This window comes from Canis lupus, chromosome 5, assembly GCF_011100685.1.
Source record: "Canis lupus familiaris isolate Mischka breed German Shepherd chromosome 5, alternate assembly UU_Cfam_GSD_1.0, whole genome shotgun sequence".
NCBI classification, from domain to species: Eukaryota; Metazoa; Chordata; class Mammalia; order Carnivora; family Canidae; genus Canis; species Canis lupus.
In genome coordinates this window covers 32,795,890-32,818,493 of record NC_049226.1, presented here as the reverse complement: position 1 = coordinate 32,818,493, position 22,604 = coordinate 32,795,890, and the positions used below count along the sequence as shown (strand labels likewise).

At 53.4% G+C, this 22,604-nt stretch overlaps 2 protein-coding genes across 5 annotated transcripts in view; both read right to left on the bottom strand.

Moving 5' to 3' along the window:
* The window catches only part of DNAH2 (dynein axonemal heavy chain 2), an 87,591-nt gene extending 77,038 nt beyond the window's left edge, over positions 1–10,553 (bottom strand). For all 3 annotated transcript variants that reach the window (XR_005359465.1, XM_038536726.1, XM_038536727.1), the window contains exons 1-4: positions 10,442–10,553; positions 8,732–8,914; positions 6,239–6,300; positions 4,450–4,620 (exon numbers count right to left, since the gene is read on the bottom strand). Coding sequence is in view for 2 of the 3 variants with exons in the window: in XM_038536726.1 (XP_038392654.1) it covers positions 4,450–4,620; positions 6,239–6,300; positions 8,732–8,900 (402 nt within the window). In the remaining variant the exon portion in view is untranslated. The remainder of the gene's footprint in view (positions 1–4,449; positions 4,621–6,238; positions 6,301–8,731; positions 8,915–10,441) is intronic.
* Positions 10,554–16,639: 6,086 nt separating this feature from the next.
* EFNB3 (ephrin B3) lies at positions 16,640–22,604 on the bottom strand. 2 transcript variants are annotated; one of them, XM_038536725.1, is made up of 5 exons: positions 22,372–22,600; positions 19,857–20,149; positions 19,543–19,635; positions 19,347–19,451; positions 16,640–18,073 (listed from the first exon to the last, which is right to left on the bottom strand). In XM_038536725.1, exons 1-5 carry the CDS (start codon positions 22,491–22,493, stop codon positions 17,748–17,750), a joined length of 939 nt encoding a protein of 312 aa, XP_038392653.1. In that variant the 5' UTR covers positions 22,494–22,600; the 3' UTR covers positions 16,640–17,747. The 2 variants fall into 2 exon arrangements, with proteins under 2 accessions (XP_038392653.1, XP_038392652.1); XM_038536724.1 differs by having other exon boundaries at positions 17,937–18,894; positions 22,372–22,604.

The following is a 22,604-nucleotide window of genomic DNA, read 5'->3' as shown; positions in this document are numbered from 1 at the left end:
CTTTGTATTTTATCTTTACATTTACACTATTTCATTAGTTGGTGCTCTATATTAGATCGCCTTGTCTTATTAACTTTTCTCTAATTATGTTGTCATTGGCTTTCTCTTCCTCGTGCACTGTAATTATCTCAAGCTTCTCTTCTGTGGCAATTCAGATTTGCAGTGATAGCTAGTCAGTTCCTTGCCACTTCTAACCTACGAGTTTTATAGTATGGTGCTTTATTTCCTAAAATCTGCTATCTCCCTTTCATCTCTCTCTCTCTCTCTCTCATGTTGCATTATTTTGTCTCTCTGCATTTTAAAAATTGAATTCATGCTCCTACTAAGTTGTACTAGGACATGATGCTGTTGTGAGGAGTCTCTTTCTGTTCCACATTTTGCCACTTGATGTAAGATGCTTGCAGTTACCATGCAATTTCTTTCCTCACGCTTGAGCAGCTCAGGGAATTCATCCTTTCTGCTCTAACACCCTGTGGGTGACTTCTTGACGTCCCGCTATGAGAGCCCAGTTTCTTCTCCACCACCTCCCCACCAAAGTGAAAGGGAAAGAATTGGGTATTTTATGTTCTATTCACTTTTCTCTAACCTAAGAGAATTGCGTGAGGGGATGGGTAGGTGGTGAAGACTAATTTCAAGCAGTGTAAGATACCTGGGCTCTTTCTCCTTTTTCAGATTTTTGTTACATGTCCAGCTAAGGTTCCCAACTTTCTGGGCATCCACCATTCCTGTGGGGAGCATGGTTTTCTTAACTCGGGGCATAGACCTTTCATTGGTCATCTACTCTTAAAGTTGATTAGATTATGCTCTTTTCCTTCTTTACACTTGGGTGATTTTTTTTCTTCTTCTAGTTTTACTTTTTTGACCATTTTATCAACAGTAGTAATTTTTTTTTTAACAGTAGTAATTTTTTAAGGAAGTTTCAATTGGCCATCTTAACCCAAAAGTATACAACTAAGTCCCTGATCTTTTTTTTTTTTTAATTTTTTTTTTTTTTTTTTTTTTTTTAATTTATGATAGTCACAGAGAGAGAGAGAGAGGCAGAGACACAGGCAGAGGGAGAAGCAGGCTCCATGCACCGGGAGCCTGATGTGGGATTCGATCCCGGGTCTCCAGGATCACGCCCTGGGCCAAAGGCAGGCGCCAAACCGCTGCGCCACCCAGGGATCCCCTAAGTCCCTGATCTTATTTAGAGTATATTTCAGTATATCAAATAAATTTTCTTCAGCTTCGTTAAGGCATAATTGACAAATAAAGATTGTATATATTTAAGGTGTACAACTTGATGTTTCGGTATCACAATAAAACTAATTAATATATCCAGCATTCCTTTTTTGTGTATGTATGTACAGCGAGAGCACTTAAGATCTACCCTCTTAAAAAAAAAAAGATCTACCCTCGTAGCAAATGTCATGGACACCACATAGTAATACTGTATAATAGATACAGTAGATACCTGCTGTATAATAGATCTCTAGAACCATTGTCTTGAATAAATGAAACTTGGTACCCTCCCTCGCCCAGTTTTATTGAGCTATAATTGACCTGTAACACTGTGTTAATTTGGGTGTACAACATGATTTATGTATTTATTGCAAAGTGATTGCCACAATAAGTGTAGTTAATATGCATCACCTCACACAGTTACAATTTTTTTCTGTCTCATCAGTGAGAACTTTTTTAACCTTAGCAACTTTCAAATACACAAGGCAATATTAACTAGTCACCATTTGTACATTATACCTCCAGAACTTACTTATCTTAAGACTGAAGTTTGTACCTTTTGCCAACCTTCACTCATTTTCCCTACCTCACTCTAGCAACCCCCAATCTGTTGTCTACTTCTATGAGTTAGCATGGGGTTTTTTTTCCCCCTAGATTCCACATATAAGTGAGATCATACAGTATTTGTCGTTGTTTGACTTATTTCACCTAGTATAATGCCCTCAGGGTCCATCCAAGTTGTTGCAAATGGCAGGACTCTTCTTTCTCATTGCTGAATAATATTCCACTGTGTGTATATAGAATTTTATCCATTCATCCACAGATGGACACTTAGGCTGTGCCCATACCTTGGCTATTGTAAGTAATGCTGCAATGAACATGGAGTATGGATAGATTTTTGAGACAGTGATTCCAGTTCCTTCGGACATATACCCAGAAGCGGACTGCTGGATCATATGATAGTTCTATACCCAGAAGCGGACTGCTGGATCATATGATAGTTCTATTTTTAATTTTTTGAGGAACATCCGTATCGTTTTCCAGAGTGGTGGCCCCAACTTAAATTCCCACCACAGCACATGAGTGTTCCCTTTTCACATCTTCACCAACATTTGTGATCTCTTGTCTTTTTGATGATAGCCATTGTCAAACAGGTGTGAGATGGTATCTCACAGTGATTTTGATTTGTATTTCCCTGATTAGCAATAGGGACAACTTTTTGAAATACCCGTTGGCCGTTTGTATGTCTTCTTTGGAAAAATGTCTCTTCAATACCTCTGATCAATTTTTGATCAGACTGTTGTGTTTTTTGTTTTTTGTTTTTTTGCTATTGAGTTGTTTGAGTTCTTTATATATTTTGGATATTATATATTTTGGGTATTAACCTCTTATCAGATATATGATTTGTACATATTTTCTCCCATTCCTGAGATTGCCTTTCCATTTTGTTGATGGAAGAAACTTTGCTGTGCAGCTTCTTGATCTGATGTAATTTCACTTGCTTAGCTTTGGTTGGTTGCCTTCGCTTTTGGTGTCAGAAACTTTGTGCCCTCTAACATCTCCCTGTTCTCCCCTCCCCTCAGCTAAATAAATAGTCCCCTTAGACTATCATAAATAAATAAAAATTAAAAAATAATTTTAAAAAAGATTTTATTTATTTATTCATGAGAGACACAGAGAGAGAGAGATATATATATATCTCTCTCTATATATGACTATCATAAGTAAATAAAATTTTTAAAAAAATTTTGTTTTCCCTATTCCCAATTCTATTCACTGAATAATCCATTCTTCCCTACAAATTTTAAATGCAATTTTTATAGAAAATGCTTACATATACGTTTCTGTATTTTGTGTCTTTAATGTTGTGTATGTGATGCGTATTCCTGGCCCAGTACAAGTCTGTTTTATTTTTTAAAATTTATTTTTAAAGTAGGCTACATGCTCAACACAGGCCTTGAACTGATGACCTGAGATGGAGAGATGGGCACCACAACTCTGTTTTAATCTCTATGGTTTAATATGAGATGTTCATATTTATAGCTCTCCTCCAGTACTTTCATCTTCATCATGTTCTTTGTGATTTTCATGGATTTTTCTGGATATATCTTAAAATCTTTACACAAGGGATCTAGGGACTGTGGTACTTTGATTGGAGTTGCATTAAAATGGTGCACTTGTTTAGATGGAACGGTCTTTATAATTAAGATTCCCACCTAGAAACAGGATATGGCTCACTGTGTCGTCAGATCTGACATGGCCCACAGCACAGTCATTTTCTTTCATAGAAATCCTACACATTTTTGCAAATTTTTGTTCCTTTTATGAATGAGATCTTTTTTTTTTCTTCCATGAGGTCTTATAGCTGACTACTGCTCATGTGCAGGAAAAAGTTACAGTCTGTTTTTGCTTTTGTTTAATCTGGAACATTTCACAAATTGTGTCACTGCACAGGGCCATGCTCATGTTATCATTTCAATTTTTGATGTGCACTGCCAATAAAAGCAAAGCAAAAGCCTTTCTCTTTTCCAACATTTTATTTTAAAAATTTCAAATATGTAGAAAAGTTACAAGAATTTTACAATAATGATCTGTACACGCCCCGCCCAGATGCTACTCTATACCCGTCTTTTAACTGTCTCCCTACCCGTGGTTTACTCTTCACTGATGTATCTTCCACATTGCTGAAATAGTTATCTACCTACCCATGAAGGCCTTTGCTAGTTCCCTCTGGGACAGAAGCCAAATTGTATAAGCATAACACACAAGGCCCTCCACAAGCTGAGCCCTGCCTACCTTTCCACTATCACTTCCCAAAGCTCTTCTCCACACATAGAGTGTTCTTAACCGGAACAGCTCTTACCCAGACTCAGTGAAATCCTATTTACCTTTCATCTCCACCTGAAATATCACCTGCATCGCCAAGCCTTGCCAGCCCTCTACTGGCTCTATTAGTTGTCCCTATAAAGCTCTTATGAAGCTCTGCCCATGGCATCATAATATTTGTAAATTTTCTGCATATGCCTGTCTTCCCCACTAGACCATGAAATCACCAAAAGCAACACCCCACCGCATTCCTCTCTGTATTCCACCGCCAAGCAGGGTTCCTGACACAGCATGAGGCTCAAGACCTTGGGTCTAGCAGATAAGACTCAAAGACACTGAGATGCACAGAACTCTCGGCTCCCTGGCAAGAGCGCCTTGGAGTCTGGACAGCAGAGTACCCACCTGTACTGGCATACTCAGTTCTAGCTTCAGCCCTGCATAGGGGTCGATGAAGATGGTGAGGACGAGCTCTGAAGGGTCCCGGGCAAAGTGTTCCAGAACGGCATCATGCTCTGCTGTCCATACGGCATCCACTAGACCTGTCAGCACGGCTCGGGACAGGAAAAGGGGCTTCTACAGAAGGAGAGCAGAGAGCCAAAGCAGGTATGGCTATTAGGATGAGGCCTTTCTCCTGAGTACACTTGAAGACAAGGAGGATGAGAAGCCACACGGATCCAGAATGGTGAAGACAAGGCTAAGGATGAATTGAATGATAGGTTTCAAGCTTCTGAAGAAACAAGACAATAAGATTCCCTTGCTTCTACAAGTAAAACTAGAATAGATCACTGGATGAAAAGTGCAAGACATTATCTTCTCAAGATCTCTCCTTTATACCTATGGTTGTAAAAATGCATCGTCAAGCAATCCTCAACCTCGAAGTCAAACTAAATCAAGAGAACCCATAGGATATTAGCTTGAAGCAAGCAACCAGGAGCAAAGATGGCAAGCCAGAAAAAAAGGGATAAGGCTGCAGCCTCCTGGGACACAGAAGTAATAGGAGATATCCAGTAAAAGCTGATTAGGAGGTAAAAAAGAAAAAAAAAAAGTAAAAGCCAGAGAGGAAGAAGGGAGAGGAAAAGACAAAACTGAGAAACACCAAAGAATATATAACTTAGATGAAAACACTGTAACTGGTGATCAGAAAAAATATCATCTGTAGAACTCCACTAAATAATTCAGGAAACTTAGGGCATCTAGCTAGCTCAGTCAGAGGAGTGTGCGACTCTTGATCTCAGGGTAGTGAGTTCAAGCCCCACGATAAGTCTGTACAGATTACTAGAGAAAATAAAAAAGCTATGGGGCACCTGGGTAGCTCAGGGGTCGAGCCTCTGCCTTCGGCTCAAGGCATGATCCCGGGGTCCTGGCATTGAGTCCCACATCGGGCTCTCCACAGGGAGCCTCTTTCTCCCTCTGCCTATGTCTCTGCCTCTGTGTGTGTGTGTGTGTCTCATGAATAAATAAATCAGATCTTAAAAATAAATAAAGTTAAAATTAAAAAGCTGTAAATATTTAAGGAAACTAGAAGACATGAAGATGAACACAGAGAGCCACCCTGTCCTTCTCCCTGTTCTCCTGCAGGATGAGAAGTCTCTTTCACTTATAGTTTCCAAGCCGAGAAAGCCAGGTGCTCTAAAATTTCCCCTATATAAAGACGTAGATGAACCTATGAGGAAAACATAGCAACCCCAGGAAATGCATGAAAAAAAGGACAGGAGTGGACATGTCACATCATAGAAAATGGAAAGTGAAAATATGAAGAAATGTTCAATTTCACTTGAAATCAAGGAAATACAAATTAAAATAGCCAAGCTATAGCGTGTATTACTATGCTGCTAACACCTAGGTCTGGAAAGCGCTTGTTGCCAGGGTGTGGCCACAATGTGCAATTCATTTGATAAAGAGTCGGGTGTCACAAACTAAGCTTGTCCTAGTTTGACTCAAGGTGGGGAGACAAGGAAGGGAAAGCTAAGAGACCTGCCCCTCACTTAAAGCCCTCTTCTCCTGGGGACAGAGGCTGGGGGGACAACTGTGCCAGTGGACCGGATTGGCGGTAAGCAGGCTCCCAGCAAAGAGGAGAAGAAAGCAAGTGACAGACCAAAGACAATCCCTCGTGCACCATCTTACAACTAACCCTCTGATGCCCTGGTTGTGGGGGAAGAATGTTGGTATGGGGGGGGAAACCCTAACTTACCACGTCCACCTCCGGCTCCTGTAATTCCTCCTTCTCTACTACAGTTTCCTCCAAGGTTGGTTCTGGGGAGAATAAACATTCCAAAGTGAAGGCGTCCCTTTGAAACTTAAACACAGAGTCACAGTACGACCCAGGGTATCTCCCCAAGAGAAGGGGAGGCAGGTACTCAGACACTCAAGCACACGTGTTCACAGCAGCCGAAAAGTGAAAATAACTCAAGTAACTCAAACAACAAATGACGGGATGAACAAATACCAGTGGAACATTATTCAGCCACAGAAAGGAACGGAGTAGCCACAATGCTACACCATGGATGAGCCTTGAAAACACGACACTGGGGTGCCTGGGGGACTCAGCTGGTGAAGCGTCTGCCTTCAGCTCAGGGCATGATCTCGGGGTCCAGGGATCGAGCCTCGAGTTGGACTCCCTGCTCAGTGGAGAACCTGCTTCTCCCTCTCCCTCTGCAGCTCCCCTGCTTATGCACAAGCTCTAGTTCTCTCTAATAAATAAATTTAAAAATTTTAAAGTTTTTTTCAAATTACAAATATAGAATTACAAACCTGTTCTTCTTCTTTTCTGAATGGGAACTAAGAAACGTTTAAGGAAGCACAGGTTGTTAATACAGACCTTGACGGCGTGTCTGCCCTTTTAACCCACCTTTACTAAGAAACATTTCAGGCTCTCCTTAGACCAGCATCTGCTCTAACAAACCACCACAAACTGGGTGGCTTATAAACACCAGTAACTTATTTCTCCCATTTCTGGAAGCTGGAAGTCCTACCTGGGGATGCTGGCCTGGTCACTGAGAGCCACCTTCTGGGTCACAAACTCCTCATGGTGTCCTCACGTGGAAGAACTGGGCAAGGGATCTCTCTGGAACCACTTTCATGAGGCACTTATCCCATCCTCATGACTTAAGCACCTCTCAAAGCACCACCCCCCTACTAATCCCATTCCATTGGGCACTAGGATTTATTTCAATGTATGAATTGGGGGGGGGAGGGAAACACACAAACACCCAGACCATAGCAGGCCCCTCCATCTCCAACGGGACAGGCTGCAATGCCTCCCCAACTCCAAAGCTCACAGGGATTACTGTGTTTCGGGGCTGCTTTGGAGGCCCCGGACCCCTCTGAACCTCTGCTGGGGTTACTTGTCTCCACACCAAACGATAAAAAGGCTTAGAGCTAAGGGACTTGTGGAGTCTTTGTATTTGCTGGTCAGTGCTCTCATTTAGAATCTCCCTCCCTCCCCACACTTGAGGACCCTCCCAGCTGAGCCTCACTGCCTCTCCTGCTCCCTCCCTCTACTCCAGGAAGCCAACCTCTAGGAGCTGGTCTCATTTTCTTTCTTTCTTTTTTTTTTTTTAAGATTTTATTTGTTTATTTATTTATTTATCCATGAGAGATACAGAGAGAGAGAGAGAGAGAGGCAGAGACCCAGGCAGAGGGAGAAGCAGGCTCCATGCAGGGAGCCTGACGTGGGACTCTATGCCAGGTCTCCAGGATCACACCCTGGGCTGAAGGCAGCGCTAAACCACTGAGCCACCCAGGCTGCCCTGGTCTCATTTTCGATGCTTGCTTCCAAGAGAACTCAAGAGAAAATCTGGGTCCTAGGTACCTAGGTACCCTGCATGCCCTGGACCCTTCTTCCCCACCCATGTCTAATCTCCACTATTAATATGAAAAGGGGACTCCATTTTCTCTCCATCTTGACAGGCTGCCAGCTGTGTAAAGAAGCCCCATGGAAAAGAGGAGGGCTATACTTAGTTCAGAGTCATAGCTCCACTGGCCAGGGCTCAAAGGGGGACAGCCCCGTGACAGCCGCAGGGACCAGAACCCTTCAGAACCCTGCTGACCCACAGGGAAGGAGGCCCTCAGATCAAAGCCATGGGAGGCAGCCTCTTTAAACTCTTTTCTCCCTCCATGCAGATATCAGGCTGCTTTTCTAGTGGCCCTGAACCTGAACCCCCCTCCCTCCCCCCCCCCCCCCCAGTCTACCGAGGCCCTGCCAAAATAGAGGCAGAGCTACAAGAGCTTTAAACAGATGGGAGAAACGATCAGTCAGGCTTAGGACTCAAAGGGTGGCAAAGCAAGCTGGGTCGCCATGGTGATGGGCTTAATGGGAGAAAAACATTATTTGTTTTGCCACCCGGGGTGAAAACGGGGGGGGGGGGGGGGGGGGGGGGGGGAACGGAGAGATCAAACCCTCTTCAGCGTGGCAGGAGCAAGGAGGAACACTCCAAGCGAGGAGGAAGGGGCTGAGAGAAAGCACTGGCTAGTGAGGTGAGCTCTTGGTACGTGGCAGGGGCAGGGGGAAAGAGTAAGAAAGAACAGGTCTAAGGCCGGCGAGGAGCAAAACACAGAAAAAGGACCCCAGCAACAGGCCTGAGATGCCACTGAGGCCCTGGCTTCTTACCCAGAAGCAACAGCCCTCGGACCCTCTCTAAACACAAAGGTTCTGCCTCCATGCTCCTCCCCAGCAGGTACCCACCAAGCTCCTCCTTGAGGGGCTCAGGCTCCACCTCAGGCTCCCCGGAAGGCAGCGTGGTCTCTGCAGCCTGTGAGGCCAGAGCAGCCTGGGCAGCTCTCTTGCGGGCCCCTCCACGGCTGCCACTGCCCCAGGCACTCACTTTCTGCTTCTTCTCAGCTTTGCTGGACATGGTGTGGGCAGAACCTGCGGACACGTGGGCAGTTGAGGGGCACACCCACAACCAGATCCACCCTCACCCGGCCCCCCACCCAGTACACTCAGTTCCTTGTGAATTCACAAACTGACTGAGACACTCCTCCCCCCAAGATCATCGTCTCATCTGGGGATACCCACACTCTGCTCCATGAGCCACAGAGGGTCTTGCAGACCTCACTCCTTCCCCTGGGGCAACCTGCTTTCTTCAGGGCATTGGGTCAAAAAACAACTGTCCCTCCAAGGCTTTAGGAATGAATGGAAGTGGAAGAGACGGTAGCCTGACAGACACCCCACTAAGGAGGGTTGAGGAGCCCCTGTCTCTGCCCAGAAGTGTGAGATCGGAAGATCATGAGGCAAAAATAAATAAATAAATAAATAAATAAATAAATAAATGTACCAAGCTGAGGCGTGGTTGCACACGCCCTCAACCACCTTACCCCATGAGGGCCACAGGTGTGTGTGAGAGAAGGCCCAGGAGAGGTAAGACTGTCCCCAGCCTCCCCACCCTTTGTCCTTCTGTCCAGTCAATGAAGCACACCCAGATGATCTTCCTAGGTGGCTCCTGTCTTCCCAGCTTACTAACCTCTCTTACAGGGGGGAGGCATGATGAAACTCTCCTCCTACCCACACTAAAATGTGCAACCTCCCTAAGCAAAGAAAAACCCTATTTGTGACATGTCTCATTAGCTTTTCATGGCTGTGGGTGGGTAGGAACCTCCATCTGTGTGTACTGGAAAGGTCCCTTAGCATAGTTGATTGACTATGCTAACTCATCACGGAGACCAAGGTCAGCTGACTTCTGGTGCCCTGAGAACAGACTGGAAGAAGAAAGGAGAAAAAAGTCCCCCAAGGTGGAATTTCCAACTGTGTCTGGGGGAGAAGGCACTGGGGAAGGAGGAAGGCTCCGCAAAGTAGGCGCCCGGAGGCAGGAGCATCTCTGGCAGGCTCTCAGAATCCCAGGAGAGGGGGGCAAGGTGTGAGCGGCTGGGCATCCCTCCTTGATCCAGCTCCAGCTCGGCAGCCACCTGTGGCTTTCCTCCCTCGTCCCCACAAGCGCCCCAGGCATCGATCACAGGTTGTGAGCTTCCAATGTGAAGGATGTGTACTTTGCTCCAAGGAAACCAGTTCTAGGAGGCTGGCGCATCAATAAAACCAACTGTGGCAGCGCCGCGGGTCTCCAGAGAAGCGTCAGGCTGTGCCTCTTGCGGCCCTCGGAGCTTTCGCGGGCCAGGCCCGGAGCACTCGCCCCCCCAGGTCCACCACGGACCTGTCATCCACACCCAACCCTGACAGGCCCAGGGGACCGGCCCTGTCCTGCAGCGGCCTCCCGGGCGGCAGACTTGCCTACAACGGTCACAACGGCCCCCGCCCCCGCCACGCCTCGACCCCGACCGCCCCTTCTCCTCCCCTCCAAGTGCCCCTCAGCGCCCTCTGCCCCCGCCGCCCTCTGTCCCTCCACCACCACCACGGCCCCTTCCCACGTCTCCCTTTGTCCTCCCTGCCCCTGACACACACCTCACGACGCCGACCTCGTCCTCCCTAGGCCTGCTGGCCGGCCACTCCAGCTGCGAAGTGGCCCCGCGAGCCCCGCTCCCGCCCGCGCCGGCCACGCGTCGCCAAGGCAACCCGGCGCGGGGAGGGGCGAGCGGCGGGGGAGCGAGCCCGCGAGCCCGGCCCCCACGGCGCAGGCGCAGGCGAAGGGCAGCCCCAGCTCCGCCGCCGGGGCGCCCGACTCGGCCCGCCGGCGCCCCATTGGGCCCCTGGCCACAGGGCCGGCGAGTGGGGGGCCGGCCTCCGAGTCCCGCTGGCCGGGGCGGGGCGGGGGCGGCGTGTGGTCCGAGGACGGGCAAGACCGGCCGGGGCCCAGACTTCTAGCTGCCCTCCCTCGGGTCACCGGGACGGCCGGCCAGCCCCGCGCGTCCGACCCCGCGCCCGCGTCTGCGGGCCCGCTCCCCGCGCGTCCGGCAGGTGGCGCCCGGCGTCCCGCCTGCGGGGCCGGTCTGCGCCCTGGAAGGCGCTCCAGGATTTCGAGGCAGCCGCGGCCGCAGCTGGGTCCGGGGGAAAAAGCGGGGCTGGAGCACCCGTGCCCTGCCGCCCGTTCCCTCGTCTGCGCCCGGACCGGGGTCTCGGAGCACCGGGCTGCGCGGGGCGGGAGAGGCCAGGGAAGAACGGAACTGGAATTTAGGGGAACCTGGGGATCGGCTCTGGGAAGCGTCGCCCGTTTTGGGGGGAACGGGAGGCGGGGACTCCCTGGGGAAGGTGACCGGGCCGGGGAGGGGCTCGGTTCTCCGTGAGAACAAAGGCTGGGTCCTGGGCGAGCGGGGGGGGGGGGGGGGGGGGGGGGGGGGGGCAGACCTCAGCGGGGGCTAGGGGGCGCTGCAGGCCGGGAGCCGCAGAGGGGGCGCCCGCGGCCCCGGGCTCTACCTGAGGCGGGAGGAGCTGAAGGGAGGAAGCGGGTCCGGGGGATGGGCAGGCACCCTCCCTGCTTCCATCAATAGTGCCTAATTAAGACAAAGCCCTCAGCGAGCCCACTGATTACATTTCCATGAGGAGCTAAATGGATGACATTTTCTTTGCTGGATCAGGAGGGGGAGAAGCTGGCACCTCCGTTCCCCCTCTTTCTGCGTGGTGTTCACACCTGACGGGTCTCTGATGCCAACCTGGCACAAGGCTCGGCTGTCTCAGGTGCTCCTAAAGGGCCCTGGGAGTCATCCACACCCAACACTAACCTCACCATCCCACCTGTCCTGATTTTCAGAACTGACACCCCCTGCCTTGGGGACCTCTCCCTACCCCCACCCCATTATCCTTTTTTTTTTTTTTTTTTTTTTATTTATTTATGATAGTCACACACAGAGAGAGAGAGAGGCAGAGACGCAGGCAGAGGGAGAAGCAGGCTCCATGCACTGGGAGCCCGACATGGGACTCGATCCCAGGTCTCCAAACCGCTGCACCACCCAGGGATCCCCCACCCCATTATCCTTAAGGGAGGCGCATGGGCTCTGATTTGCGGTCCCCTGCCCAGACCAACGTCTTAGTGCCAACGTCCTAGTGCCGAAGACCACGATTGAAGTTGCCAGGGGTCCTGCCACACCCCAAACCAGCTGCACAGCAAGGCAAGGAGGGCTAAGTGATTCATCCTCTAACCAAACAGGCAGTGGGTGGCAGAGAGGTGACATGATTGGTCCGATCCCCCCAGGGAAAGATCCCCAAAGGAGTGAAGATTTGTGGGGAGGTATGAGGGGGGCTTCCACCGCAGGGCTCATTGGCTCTCTCAGAAGAGGAAGGTGGTGTGGACCCCATTTCTGACCACCCCCTACCCTTGGCTGTGCTTGGAGATCCCAGCCCCCTACATTATGCTAAATAGGTAATCAAACATCTTGCTTTGCTAATTACTGCTCAATCCGATTAAACACTGCTGAAGCTCATCAACAGAGGTGGAGGTAGGGGGAAGGGGTGAAGGGAAAGCAACCACAGCTGTGATGGGGGGGTCCTGTCCCCAGGGACTCCAGGGGATGGCCGAGCAACAGCCAGGACACCAAGGCACAATACCTCCCAAAGGAAAGGGACAGAAGAGTTGTACCTGGGTGCAGGACCCTTACCCTTCCTGCACCCCCAGCCTCAGAACCTTCCCTCCTCCCAGACCTTCATTACCCTCAGAACCCAGGCATCCGGCTATTCCCACAGCTCCCCGTGCACACCCCTGTCCCAGATTTAATAAGTTCTGTTCTCTCACTGTCAATATTTGATGTCTCAGAGCCATCTCCACGGAGAGAGGGGGACTCTTTCCTTGCCTCCCCCCTACCTTGGCCGTCTGTCTTTTGCCCACCCCAGTCTCTGGGAGCCCAACCTTCTCTAACTAGCTGACTTAATGAAATGATATTAAAGTCTTAAGCAACTCCCAAAGAATGGTTGTTATGGTGAAGGGAGTGGGCAGGACGCCTGGGTCCCTGAGGGGAGCAGGGGCCAAGGAGAGGGAAGACTGAGCCAGAGTCTCCCCAGTGGGGAGCAGCAGATTTGGGGTGAGCTGGCGGCTGGACCTCTGGATCTTGGCGGGAAGCAGGGAATGAGGGCTGGGGGCCCAGAGAAGATGGGAAGAGAGGACATTCAGGGAGTGGGGTCTCAGCCTGTTGTCCAGAGCATCCGTCAGGGATGGAGAGGCCAACGAGGGAGGGTGGGGGGGGACAGGGCCTCAGTGCCAGCAACCTCCTACTGACTGTGCCCTGGGCTGTCCCGTGAGAACCAGAGGAGAGTCTCCTTCAGCCCTGACTCATCCTTCTTCCCCCCTCTTCCCCCAGCAGACCCCCACAGGTGATTTGTAGCTGATGCCCTCACAATGCTTGGGGCCAGGAGAGAGTCAGTCTATGACACGAAGAGCCAAGAGCTTCCAGGAGAGAAGAAAATGAACAGAGGCCAAGAGATGGGAAGCCAAGGACCCCACACACACAATTCCCCCCACCCATCCCCATCTCACTCCCCTGGGGACCCTGGCCCAGCCCCAGTCCCCTTGGGGTGGTGGGAATCCAAGGACATTTGGCTGGGGCTGATTGATGAGGGAGGAGGCAGCCACGGGCACTGGGGCTGCTGTTTGCTGAGCACACAGATTCCTCCCCATTCACCAGCTGCCACCCCCAGAGGCTGCTCAGTCTCACCGCCACCACCAGCAGCACCAGCCATGGAGCTGGAGGGAGCTGGTGCCTGAGTTTCCAAGGGCACTGGGAGAAGAGGGAGAACCAGGACCCCAAATGCTTCAATGCCCCATGGAAAGCAGGGGTCCCTGGGACCTGGTCCCTGTGAGACCTGCCTTTAGGACTCTGCCTTCCCTGCTCCCTCCCAGACGTCTCCGGTGTCCACTCCTTTCCCAGCTGTCCCCAGTGCTCTGAGCCTATCCCAGCCAGCCCCCTGCCTCCAGACTGCCCTGCGGCATTTCTCCTGGCCTGCCTACAGATCTTGAGACTCACCCTACTGTCAGGGGGTGCCCTGTGTTCACGATTCCCCAAAAAGCCACTTAGGAAGCCCCATTTTTCGTTCTAAGAGGAATTCCACGTACCATGTCGACCATTCCCCATCAGAAATTCCCACTGCAGCTCTACACTCCTTTCCTTAAAAGCCCTCAACGTAACCCTGCTACACACACACACACACACACACACACACATCAATCTCATTCATATCCTGCAAAGCATGAGTCTCTGCAGCTCACGCCCCAGGAGAGCCTCTGCTGTGGGGGCAGCTTTAGCACCTGTGATCCCCAGTTCCCCTGGTTTCTTTACTTCCTCTTTGCCTGCCCATTCTAGATGCTGTACCATAGCCCCCACAAAAACCTCAAAGCCTCGTCCTTGCCCTCCCAGAGCTTAAAACGTAGTTGAGGAAAACATAACTCACACACAACACACAAAGCAAAGAAAAGCAAGACCAAGTTAGACCAAGTTCTTCATTGTAGGCTCTGGACCTTAAGAGACTTGCTTCCCTCCAGACCGAGGCTGAGGCAGAATGGGACACATCTGGGGCGCATCTGGGGCTTCCACAAGGTTGTGAGATTCTTCTCGCTCTTCCCAAACACACCCAGAGGTCACCTCCGTGCTTTGCACTTGCTGTTCCCTCTGCCAGGGCATGCCCTTCCCACAGTGCAGGCCTTTGTCTGCATCACTCAGGGTCTGACCCAAATGAGCTCCTCGTCTGAAGCATCTCCCTCTTACTCTCCACCCTCTTCGTCCCATTACTCTGTTTGGTGTCTATCACTTGTCCTTGCCTGAAACTTTATTGGCTTGTCCCCCACCAACACATGGACTTCGTGCCAACCAGGGATGTGGCTGCATTTACTCTATATTCCCAGGAGCCCGACAAGCTACAAAGTAGACAACTTAATAGAATGTTGAGCGAATATATATGTGAACTCCCTCCAAAAAAAAGAATGTCATCCCACCCGTGTGCATTGTGTTGTCGTTGTTCCCCAGGGAACATGTTGGCGTATTTGTACCCAGAAGGAGCATGGGGTGGCATGTGTTGTTCTGTGTGGAGGTCACCAGTGCCTTCACAGAGCCTGAGAGCGACACAAGCTACCACACATTGGGGGGGGGGGGCAAGCTGCAAGGCTTACGTTGTCAGTGTGTGCCTGTTTTGTGGGGGGAGCCCAGAGACGCCTGGGCTCCGAGGGAGTGTGTCGTGGGGTGCTCTGCAGACTACACTGCTCCTCGCCCCAGCTGTGCATCTGTCCCCAGGTGTCTTCCTGTCTCTCAGCGTGTTCTGATGTCTTGGCTGCTTTGGCGAGCTGTTTGTCACCGAGACTATTTATCCCACTTCTCTTCCCTCTTGTCTCTCCACCTGTGCTTCTAGATGTATTTAGGGGGGCCGTTCTCCCCGGGCTCCCTGGCCCCCTCACCACACACAGCCCTGCCCCAGTCTTGAACCCCTCCCTTTCTCACTGGGCCCTGTTGCTGGGCTCTGGGTTGCCATAGTGACGGTTGCCAAGTCCCTGAGGCTGATAGCCAGCGATGGGGCTGTCGGCTCCATCCACGCGGGAGGCTGAGGGGGGCTTCCCATTGTGTGGAGAAGGGGATGTTGCCATGACAACCAACCCCCACTAAGGGGCAGGGACCAGCCCTCCCACCCCCCTCAAGCCTCCGCACCTCTGGCTGCTCCGGGCGGGCTCAGGAGGACAGGAGTAAATTCCAGACAGCCCAGCACCTGGCCTCAGTTTGCAGCTCCCCTCCTAGAGCGCCTGTACCTCCTGGGGAGGGGGGGGCCCGGCGGGGGGCGGGGGGTGGCGTCTTGCTGGGACAGGGGGAGGAGGAGGGGTCCCATTGGACAGAGTGGGGCAGGAGGACCCCTTGACCCCCAGGCAGATGGGAGACAGCGGGAGGGGACCTAAAGTCAGGGGAGAGGCAGGCAGGGCAGAGGTTGTGACCCCTGCCGAATGGCTAGGGCGATGCTCCTGACGGCTGCTTTTGTGGCTGGAGAATGGGGCTGAGTCTAGGTGGCTGGGCACCCAGGATTTTTAGGGAAGAGCCTGGGTTATGGGCACACAGGGAGGCATGGGGCAGGCAGCGAGTCTTCTGGGGAGTCCCACCACTTCTCCTCACACTGGTCCCCAACAGCAAAACTCTCCAAGTCAGGGGTGCCTTGGGCAGGGGCAAGTATACCCCAGGTTATACTGGGGTAGGGAGAGGGAAGAAGAAGGGGACAAACTAGGCCTGCCACAGCTATGGCAGTCACCCTAGCTGACTTGAACCCACTCTATTCCTGACTGCGACTTGCCTCGCTCATCCCTGGTGCTTTGGTTTAGCAACAGACACATGTGAACATATATTAACCAATGTCCCCACTGGGTGCATTGGCAACTCCTGCTCCTGGCCAGGTTCCCCCCTCCATCCCCGGGAAGTGGCTGCCTTCCTCAGCCTTCCCACCCAGCCCATGTATCCCCAGGTGCTGCCCACCTCACCCCTCCAACCTAGCCGGCTCCCTACACTTCCCCTTGGCCCCATGTGATCCAACTCTCAGCTTGAAAGCCAGTCTACCCATGCGTCCTCTGTCCCAACTCACGCCTAGTCAGCCTACCCATCCCTCCTCTGTCCCAACTCATGCCTAGTCAGTCTATCCATGTGTCCTCTGTCCCAACTCATGCCCTGTCAGTCTACCTATCTGTCCTCTGTCCCAGCTCATACCCACCCAGTCATTCTCCAGCCTTCTTATCAACTTTTGAAGTCTTTTATTCTTTTTTTTTTTTTTTTTTTTTTGGTTTTTGTTGTTCAAATTTCCCTTTTACAGTAAAACTACTGAGGTGACGGCCATCACCCGCCACCTCCCCCATGGCAATATCAACTTCCTGTCCTCTGGAAGGAGTGATTAGCAAAATCAGGAAGGAGCTGGGAGCTACAGTACCAGAGAGATGATTTGACCTCTGGTGGACAAAGTAACCATCTTGGCTGGTGATTGAGGTGGCCGACTTGGTGCCCAAGGGCAGCTCTGATCTAATGGAACAGAGCTAGGAGGAAAAAGAAGGCAACACCCGATTTGTGCACTACAGGGCAGGTAGAGGTATGAGCTGGTCACCATGGAAACGGTGGCGGTTGCTAAGTACCACCGGCAGCTAGACCAGTCAGTAGGCCACCATTTTGGTCACTAAGAAGGGAGCTGTGTTGAGTTTGAAGGGACGAGGAAGTGGACGATGTGATGGACAAGACAGCCCTCTGGGTTACTGGGGACAACATGTGGGTTCTCGATAGTCCTGTTGATTGACAGAGGTTATACTGGGGTAGGGAGAGGGAAGAAGAAGGGGACAAACTAGGCCTGCCACAGCTATGGCAGTCACCCTAGCTGTCCTAAAAGCAGCAGAGGGAACGGGGAAGGGAGATCCCGGGAAGTGCCACTGAAGACTAGGAAAATCCTCCTCAGTCCACCCTGTCTTCTTACAGCCAGTAAGTTCCAGCTTCCTCCTGCAACAGGAAGTCCTTCCTGTCCCCCCCCCCCCACCGCCCCAACTTCTCCACAGAGTAAGAACCAGCCACCAGAGCACCCTCTCCCTTCCCAACCCCGCCCCCCAGACTAAGCCACTTCAATTTCCAGCCAGACCACTTCCTCTTTCAGAAGCGCTACTTCCTGTCCTGGATGAAGGCACTTCCAGTGCCCGCTGCACTGCTTCCGCCACTTGCCAGGCCACTTCTGTCCAGGCCCGGTCACTTCTTGTCTGGAGCCAGTCACTTCCTGTCCCAAGTGGCCCATTCAGTGTCAGACCAAAATCTGCGCACTGTGTGTGTCCCAACTAGTTCATATCTTGCTGCTGGCCACTGACAAAACAGGACACCTCTTCTCCTGGCAGCTGTCATGACCCAACCACCCCAGAGGGCTGGAGTAGGTAGAGGCCTGGGGCAGGGCGGAGAAGGAGGCCCTGCCGCCCATGCCCAGAGCTGGGGTGCAGCACCAGAGCCAGAGCCTTCCCCGCGAGGCCCGCATTTTTGGCAGACTGAGGGGAGCAGTTGGTAAGAGAGGTCAGAAGAGGGAGCTGAGGGGAGAATGCTTGCACCTCCCCCCAACCCACCCAGGGAGATGGGAGAGGCCTAGGGAGAGGCCTAGGATAAGAAGCCGAGAGGGTAAGAGGAGCCGGTAAGAGGAGCCTCGGGAGGGGACTGCTAGGGAAGAGGAACAGACCTAGAGACAGGAGAGGGAGAGAGAGACAGAGAGAGAATAAGAGAGAGAAAAGAAAAAGAAGAGAAAAACAGTGAGAGGCAGAAAGGAAGAGATGCCAACCAAAAGACAGACAGTCCCCGCCCCTAGATCTGGGTTTGTGAGGGGCACATGGGGACCAGGGATGGGGGGTGGTTCGCTGGGTCAGAGCAGGAGGCTGAGTCTCTGCGGGGGCACAAGGGGGAGGAGCCAACCAAGGGCAGGAGTCTCAAGGAATCCTACAAGTGAGGAAGGGAATGACAGCAGCAGGAACACAGGAGCTGATGGGGCAGAGGGGCCGAGGGGATGCTAGAGGTGTCCCTCCAACCGTGACTCACACTGGAGGAGCACCCCCGAGAAGGGCTGGATTCAAGAGAGCCAGGTGGGAGAGAGCCCTCATACCTTGTAGTAGATGTTGGGAGGGCTCTGAGGGGGCCCATCCTGCACGATGTACACAGGATGCCCATAGTCACCGCTCACCTTCTCATAGTGGGGGCAGAAGGGGGGGTCTGCAGCCCCACCGCCCCGCAGAGCTATCCCTAGCTCCCCAGGCTCAGCCTCCCGAGGCCCCATGCCACTTCCGCTGCCCAGGCCCAGAGACCCTCCCCTCCCGAAGGAGCCAGGACCAGGGTGGCGACTCTCCGAAGGCTTGGCCCGCCGTCTCCGCCAACACATGGCACCCCCAGCCCCTGCCACGCCCAGCAAGAGCAGCGCCAGCCCCCCCGCTGCCCCGGCCACCGCGGGCATGCTGGGAGGGGGCAGGGGGCCTTCAGCACCCCGGGAGGTTGCATTGCTGGTGGGGTCACCTGGCAGGGAAGGGGTGGAGGAGGAAAGAGGGGAGGGGCTGAAGGAGCCACCGGGGCATCCAAACACCCAGCCTTGGGGGGTCCCCATGGGCTTCCCCAGCAGTGCCCAAGCCCTCCCGGGCACCCCACCTTCCCTTCCCCTCCAATCCCACTCAGAATCCAGGTGTGTCCAGCCCTTCAGCTGGGTGCTGAGTAGTCTTCCCCACTCCTCTGACAGTACTGATTGAAGCACTGGCTGGGCTAATTAGTTCTAATTGAGTCTTTTCCTCATTTGACTTCCACTCCCCTCCCACCCTCCCATCCTCACTTCTCTTTCCTGTATCGACCCCCCACCCCTCACCCCACAAAACTGAAGGCAGAGGGAGAGGGCGAAGGCAGGGCAGCTGGGGTCTGAGAGCAGAGGAGGTGTGGGGAGTGCGGGGAAGGCAGGAGGCTGGACCCCTAGCTCCTACCTGGCATGTTGTCCTTCCCAGGCTCCAGGCCGTGGGCCGCCCCCCGGTCTCTCTCCATGGGCATTTCAGACACAGGCTTCCTGGGGGCCGCCCCTCCCCGGGGACCTGGAGATGGTGAAGACCCAAGACAGAGGGGCTAAAGACAGCAGCCCCCTGAGCATGCCTGTGCAGCTCCAACCCCAGAACCCCCACTCACTTTGTCCCACTCGGAGAAGCACCTTCATGCCTCTGGTGAGGCACACGCCTCCCTGCAAGCTCTCCAGGCCTTCCCGGGTCCCATCCGACGTGGCTGAGGGAGGAGAGCCAGAGGGAGAAGTTGGCAGCCCAGAGCCCAGCCCCTGTTCCATTCCAACCCCGTCCCCAGCCCTGCTGACACCCAGGGGGAGGGTATCATGGCGCTCTCTCTCTCTCTCTCTCTCTCTCTCTCTCTCTCTCTCTCTCTCTCTCGGCCCCTCTGCCCTCAATCTCGGGAGCACCTCCCCAGGGGCCCTGCCCTCTGCCCAGCAGTACCAATTATGTAGTAATCGTGGTGCGAGCGGAACTCATGGCCCCAGAGGTTAGGGCTATACTCCTGGAACTTGATGGTGAAGCGCAAATCCAGGTCTGGCCGGTCACAAGTGAGAAGCAGGTTTGGGGCAGGAGGTGCCTCACAGCGCCGGCCCTGGGCCCCCCCTACCAGGTACAGCTTGTAGAACTCATAATTAGGAGAGGAGTGGGGGCCAGGAGGCCGGGCTCGGGGGCAGAGCAAGTCTAGCCGGTCCCCGATCTGAGGGTAGAGCACATAGCCACCCTCCGCCTGGAACCTGTCAAGAGGAGGGCAAGGTGGACAAGGAGAGTTGTCAGAGGTCTGGCCCCCAGACCTTGGTCTCCCTCACCCCACATCCCTGCAGGACAGCCTTCGTCAGAGGGCAAAGTCTTGTTCTGACAGGGCAGGCACTAAGGACTCAGAAGCAGCAGGAAGCCAGGCTCAGAGGTCTCCAGCCCCAAATGTACTCTCCAGCCCGCCCTCACCACATGCACACTGCCATCTCTCGCTCCATCACTAGCCCCGTTGCCATGGCAACAGGATGCCAGTTACCAAGGAGCTGGCCTCTCTGGAACCACACAGCCCACCCATCCCAGGTGATTTCACTATACCACGGCAGTCAACCATGGGGGCAGAGCCTCCCCTCCCCCAGGCCACCATTGAATTTGAGGGGTTTCAGGGCAAAGGAGAGGTGAGGAGCAGGGCAGGGGGCCAGTGTGGAGGGGAATCCAGACCAGTGTCCCAAGTTAGCCAGGCGATGTGACAGGAGTTAAACGCCTGGTCAGGCAGTGGCCCTCCATGAGGCTAATGGGGAGCAGGGTCTGGGGGCCAGCTGCCCCAGACATCTCCCTGTTGCTCAGCAGCCCTCCTGCCCTGGGGCTCAAGACTTCCCAGGAAAAGTGCCCTATTGCTCCAGAACTGAAGGAGCTGACTCTCTTAACCACAGCCTCTGCAAGCCCACACCTCCCTCTGCCCAGGTAGCCATCAGCCTGGTGCAGCCACTACTTACTTGCCCATGACAGCAGCCCCTCCCTGTGCATCGACGGGGACAGGGACTGCTACTCAGTATCTTCCCAGACTCCCACATGACCCATTTTTCCCCCACCTCCCAGAGAGCCCCAGAACACCCTATGTCCCTTTTCTCAACCCTATAAGAATAAACCTAACTTAGATCCTCCTGGTTCCCCCTGACACTCAAACTGTAGCTGGGAGTTGGTGTAGGAGACTGAGAAAAGACATTTGAGATTATACCCAGAGACATAGCAGAGAGACAGGGAGTCTGGGACGTCAAGAGAAGACAAACAATGATCCTAGTTCTCCTTTAATGAGCATATAATACCTTCAAACACTTTACCTCTCTAATCCTCATAAAAGGTGTGAGGATTGAGGATACAGACTTAGAAAAGTTAAGTGGCTGCCCAAGGCCATGGAGCTGAAAGCAGCAGAGCCAGAGCTCGGACCAAGATCCAGGCTGTAGTGGGCTCCAAAGCCCACCCCCTTCCGGCGGCCTCACACAGCCTCCCCAGGGAAGGGGGGAAGTTTGCAAACCATAGAACTCTTTTGCTAACGCAAAGCGGGCTCTGCATGGAGGCCAGGGACCTAGATGACCTCCCAAGGGTTCTGTCCTACCCCGCGTGACTTGAAGTTTCGTGTGACCCCTGGCCTTTTTTTTCAGAGCAAAGCAAGCATGCTGGGGAACAGAGGGTCTGATGGAAGAGTTTGCAGCAAAGATGGGGGAGGGAGTCACAGGAGTCCCGGGGACTCTAGATGCAAGAGAGAAAGAAGGGGTTCCAGGTTTCTTCCAGAAAAAAGAAAAAAAGAAAAAGAAAAAGAAAAAAAGTCTCCAAGCCAGGAAGGCAGGTACATCTTCTGGTGGGGAGCTCCATCTGCCAAGGGCTCACTGACCCTCTGGCTGTGGGCAAGAGTTAGGGGGCAGACGGTGAGGAGAGAGTCCAGAAGCCCTGCCTGAGCTGCCGGGCGGGCGGGGGCGGGGGGGGGGGGGACGCCCGGAGCCCCCTTCCCGCCCCTCATCTCTGCCGCCAGGTCCCTTCTGGGGAGGGAGGCACCCTGCCCTTTCCCTCTGCGCTCAGCGGCACCCACTCAGCGGCTCTCCTGAGAGCTGACATTAACCAGGCTCCCTTCAAGCCCAGCCCCCCCCCCCCCCCCCAGGACACAAGTCCCTCAGCAACCCAAATAACCGCTCCACTACCCTCCCGGCGGCGACCCCTGAACTTTCCGCTCCTCGCCCCTGTGGGGTCCTTCCAACTCCCGACACATGGTTGTCGCCACCCACAGCCAGCTCTGACTGTCTGTGACCCAGGAGTCTGGCTCCCAAGATCACCTCTGTCTTGTTACCATCAGCTCGTTTCGCAGCTCCTGCACCCTCCCTCCCTCTGGCCTCCTCCGGGCTCCGAGAGCCAGCCCCCCTCCCCAAATCCCCACAGCGCCCCTGCTCCCCGCCCGAGGGGTGTGGGGTCGCCCCAACCCGGGGCCGCTCACCTCTTATTTGCCGAATTCCAGTAGACAGGCTCCAGGCTGAGCCCAGACACCAGCCCCAGGGCGCCGAGCAGCAGTAGGGCCCCGACTCGCACGCCCCCTGGCCCAGAACGCAGGGCCCCCATGACCCCGCCGAGGCCTGGGGGGGCGGGGCACCAACTCCCCCAAAGTCGCTTGCCCCTGCGGTGGCTGCCGCGGCGGGCCCCGGCGACACGGCCGCGACCACCCCGGCGGCG

Coding starts and splice junctions, on each gene's coding strand:
- EFNB3 (XM_038536724.1), bottom strand. CDS start 22,493: ATGGGGGCCCTGCGTTCTGGGCCAGGGGGCGTGCGAGTCGGGGCCCTA. Junction 19,636..19,856: donor CCACGATTACTACATAATTG/GTACTGCTGGGC, acceptor CTCCTCCCTCAG/CCACGTCGGATGGGACCCGG. Junction 19,452..19,542: donor GCTTCTCCGAGTGGGACAAA/GTGAGTGGGGGT, acceptor CACCATCTCCAG/GTCCCCGGGGAGGGGCGGCC.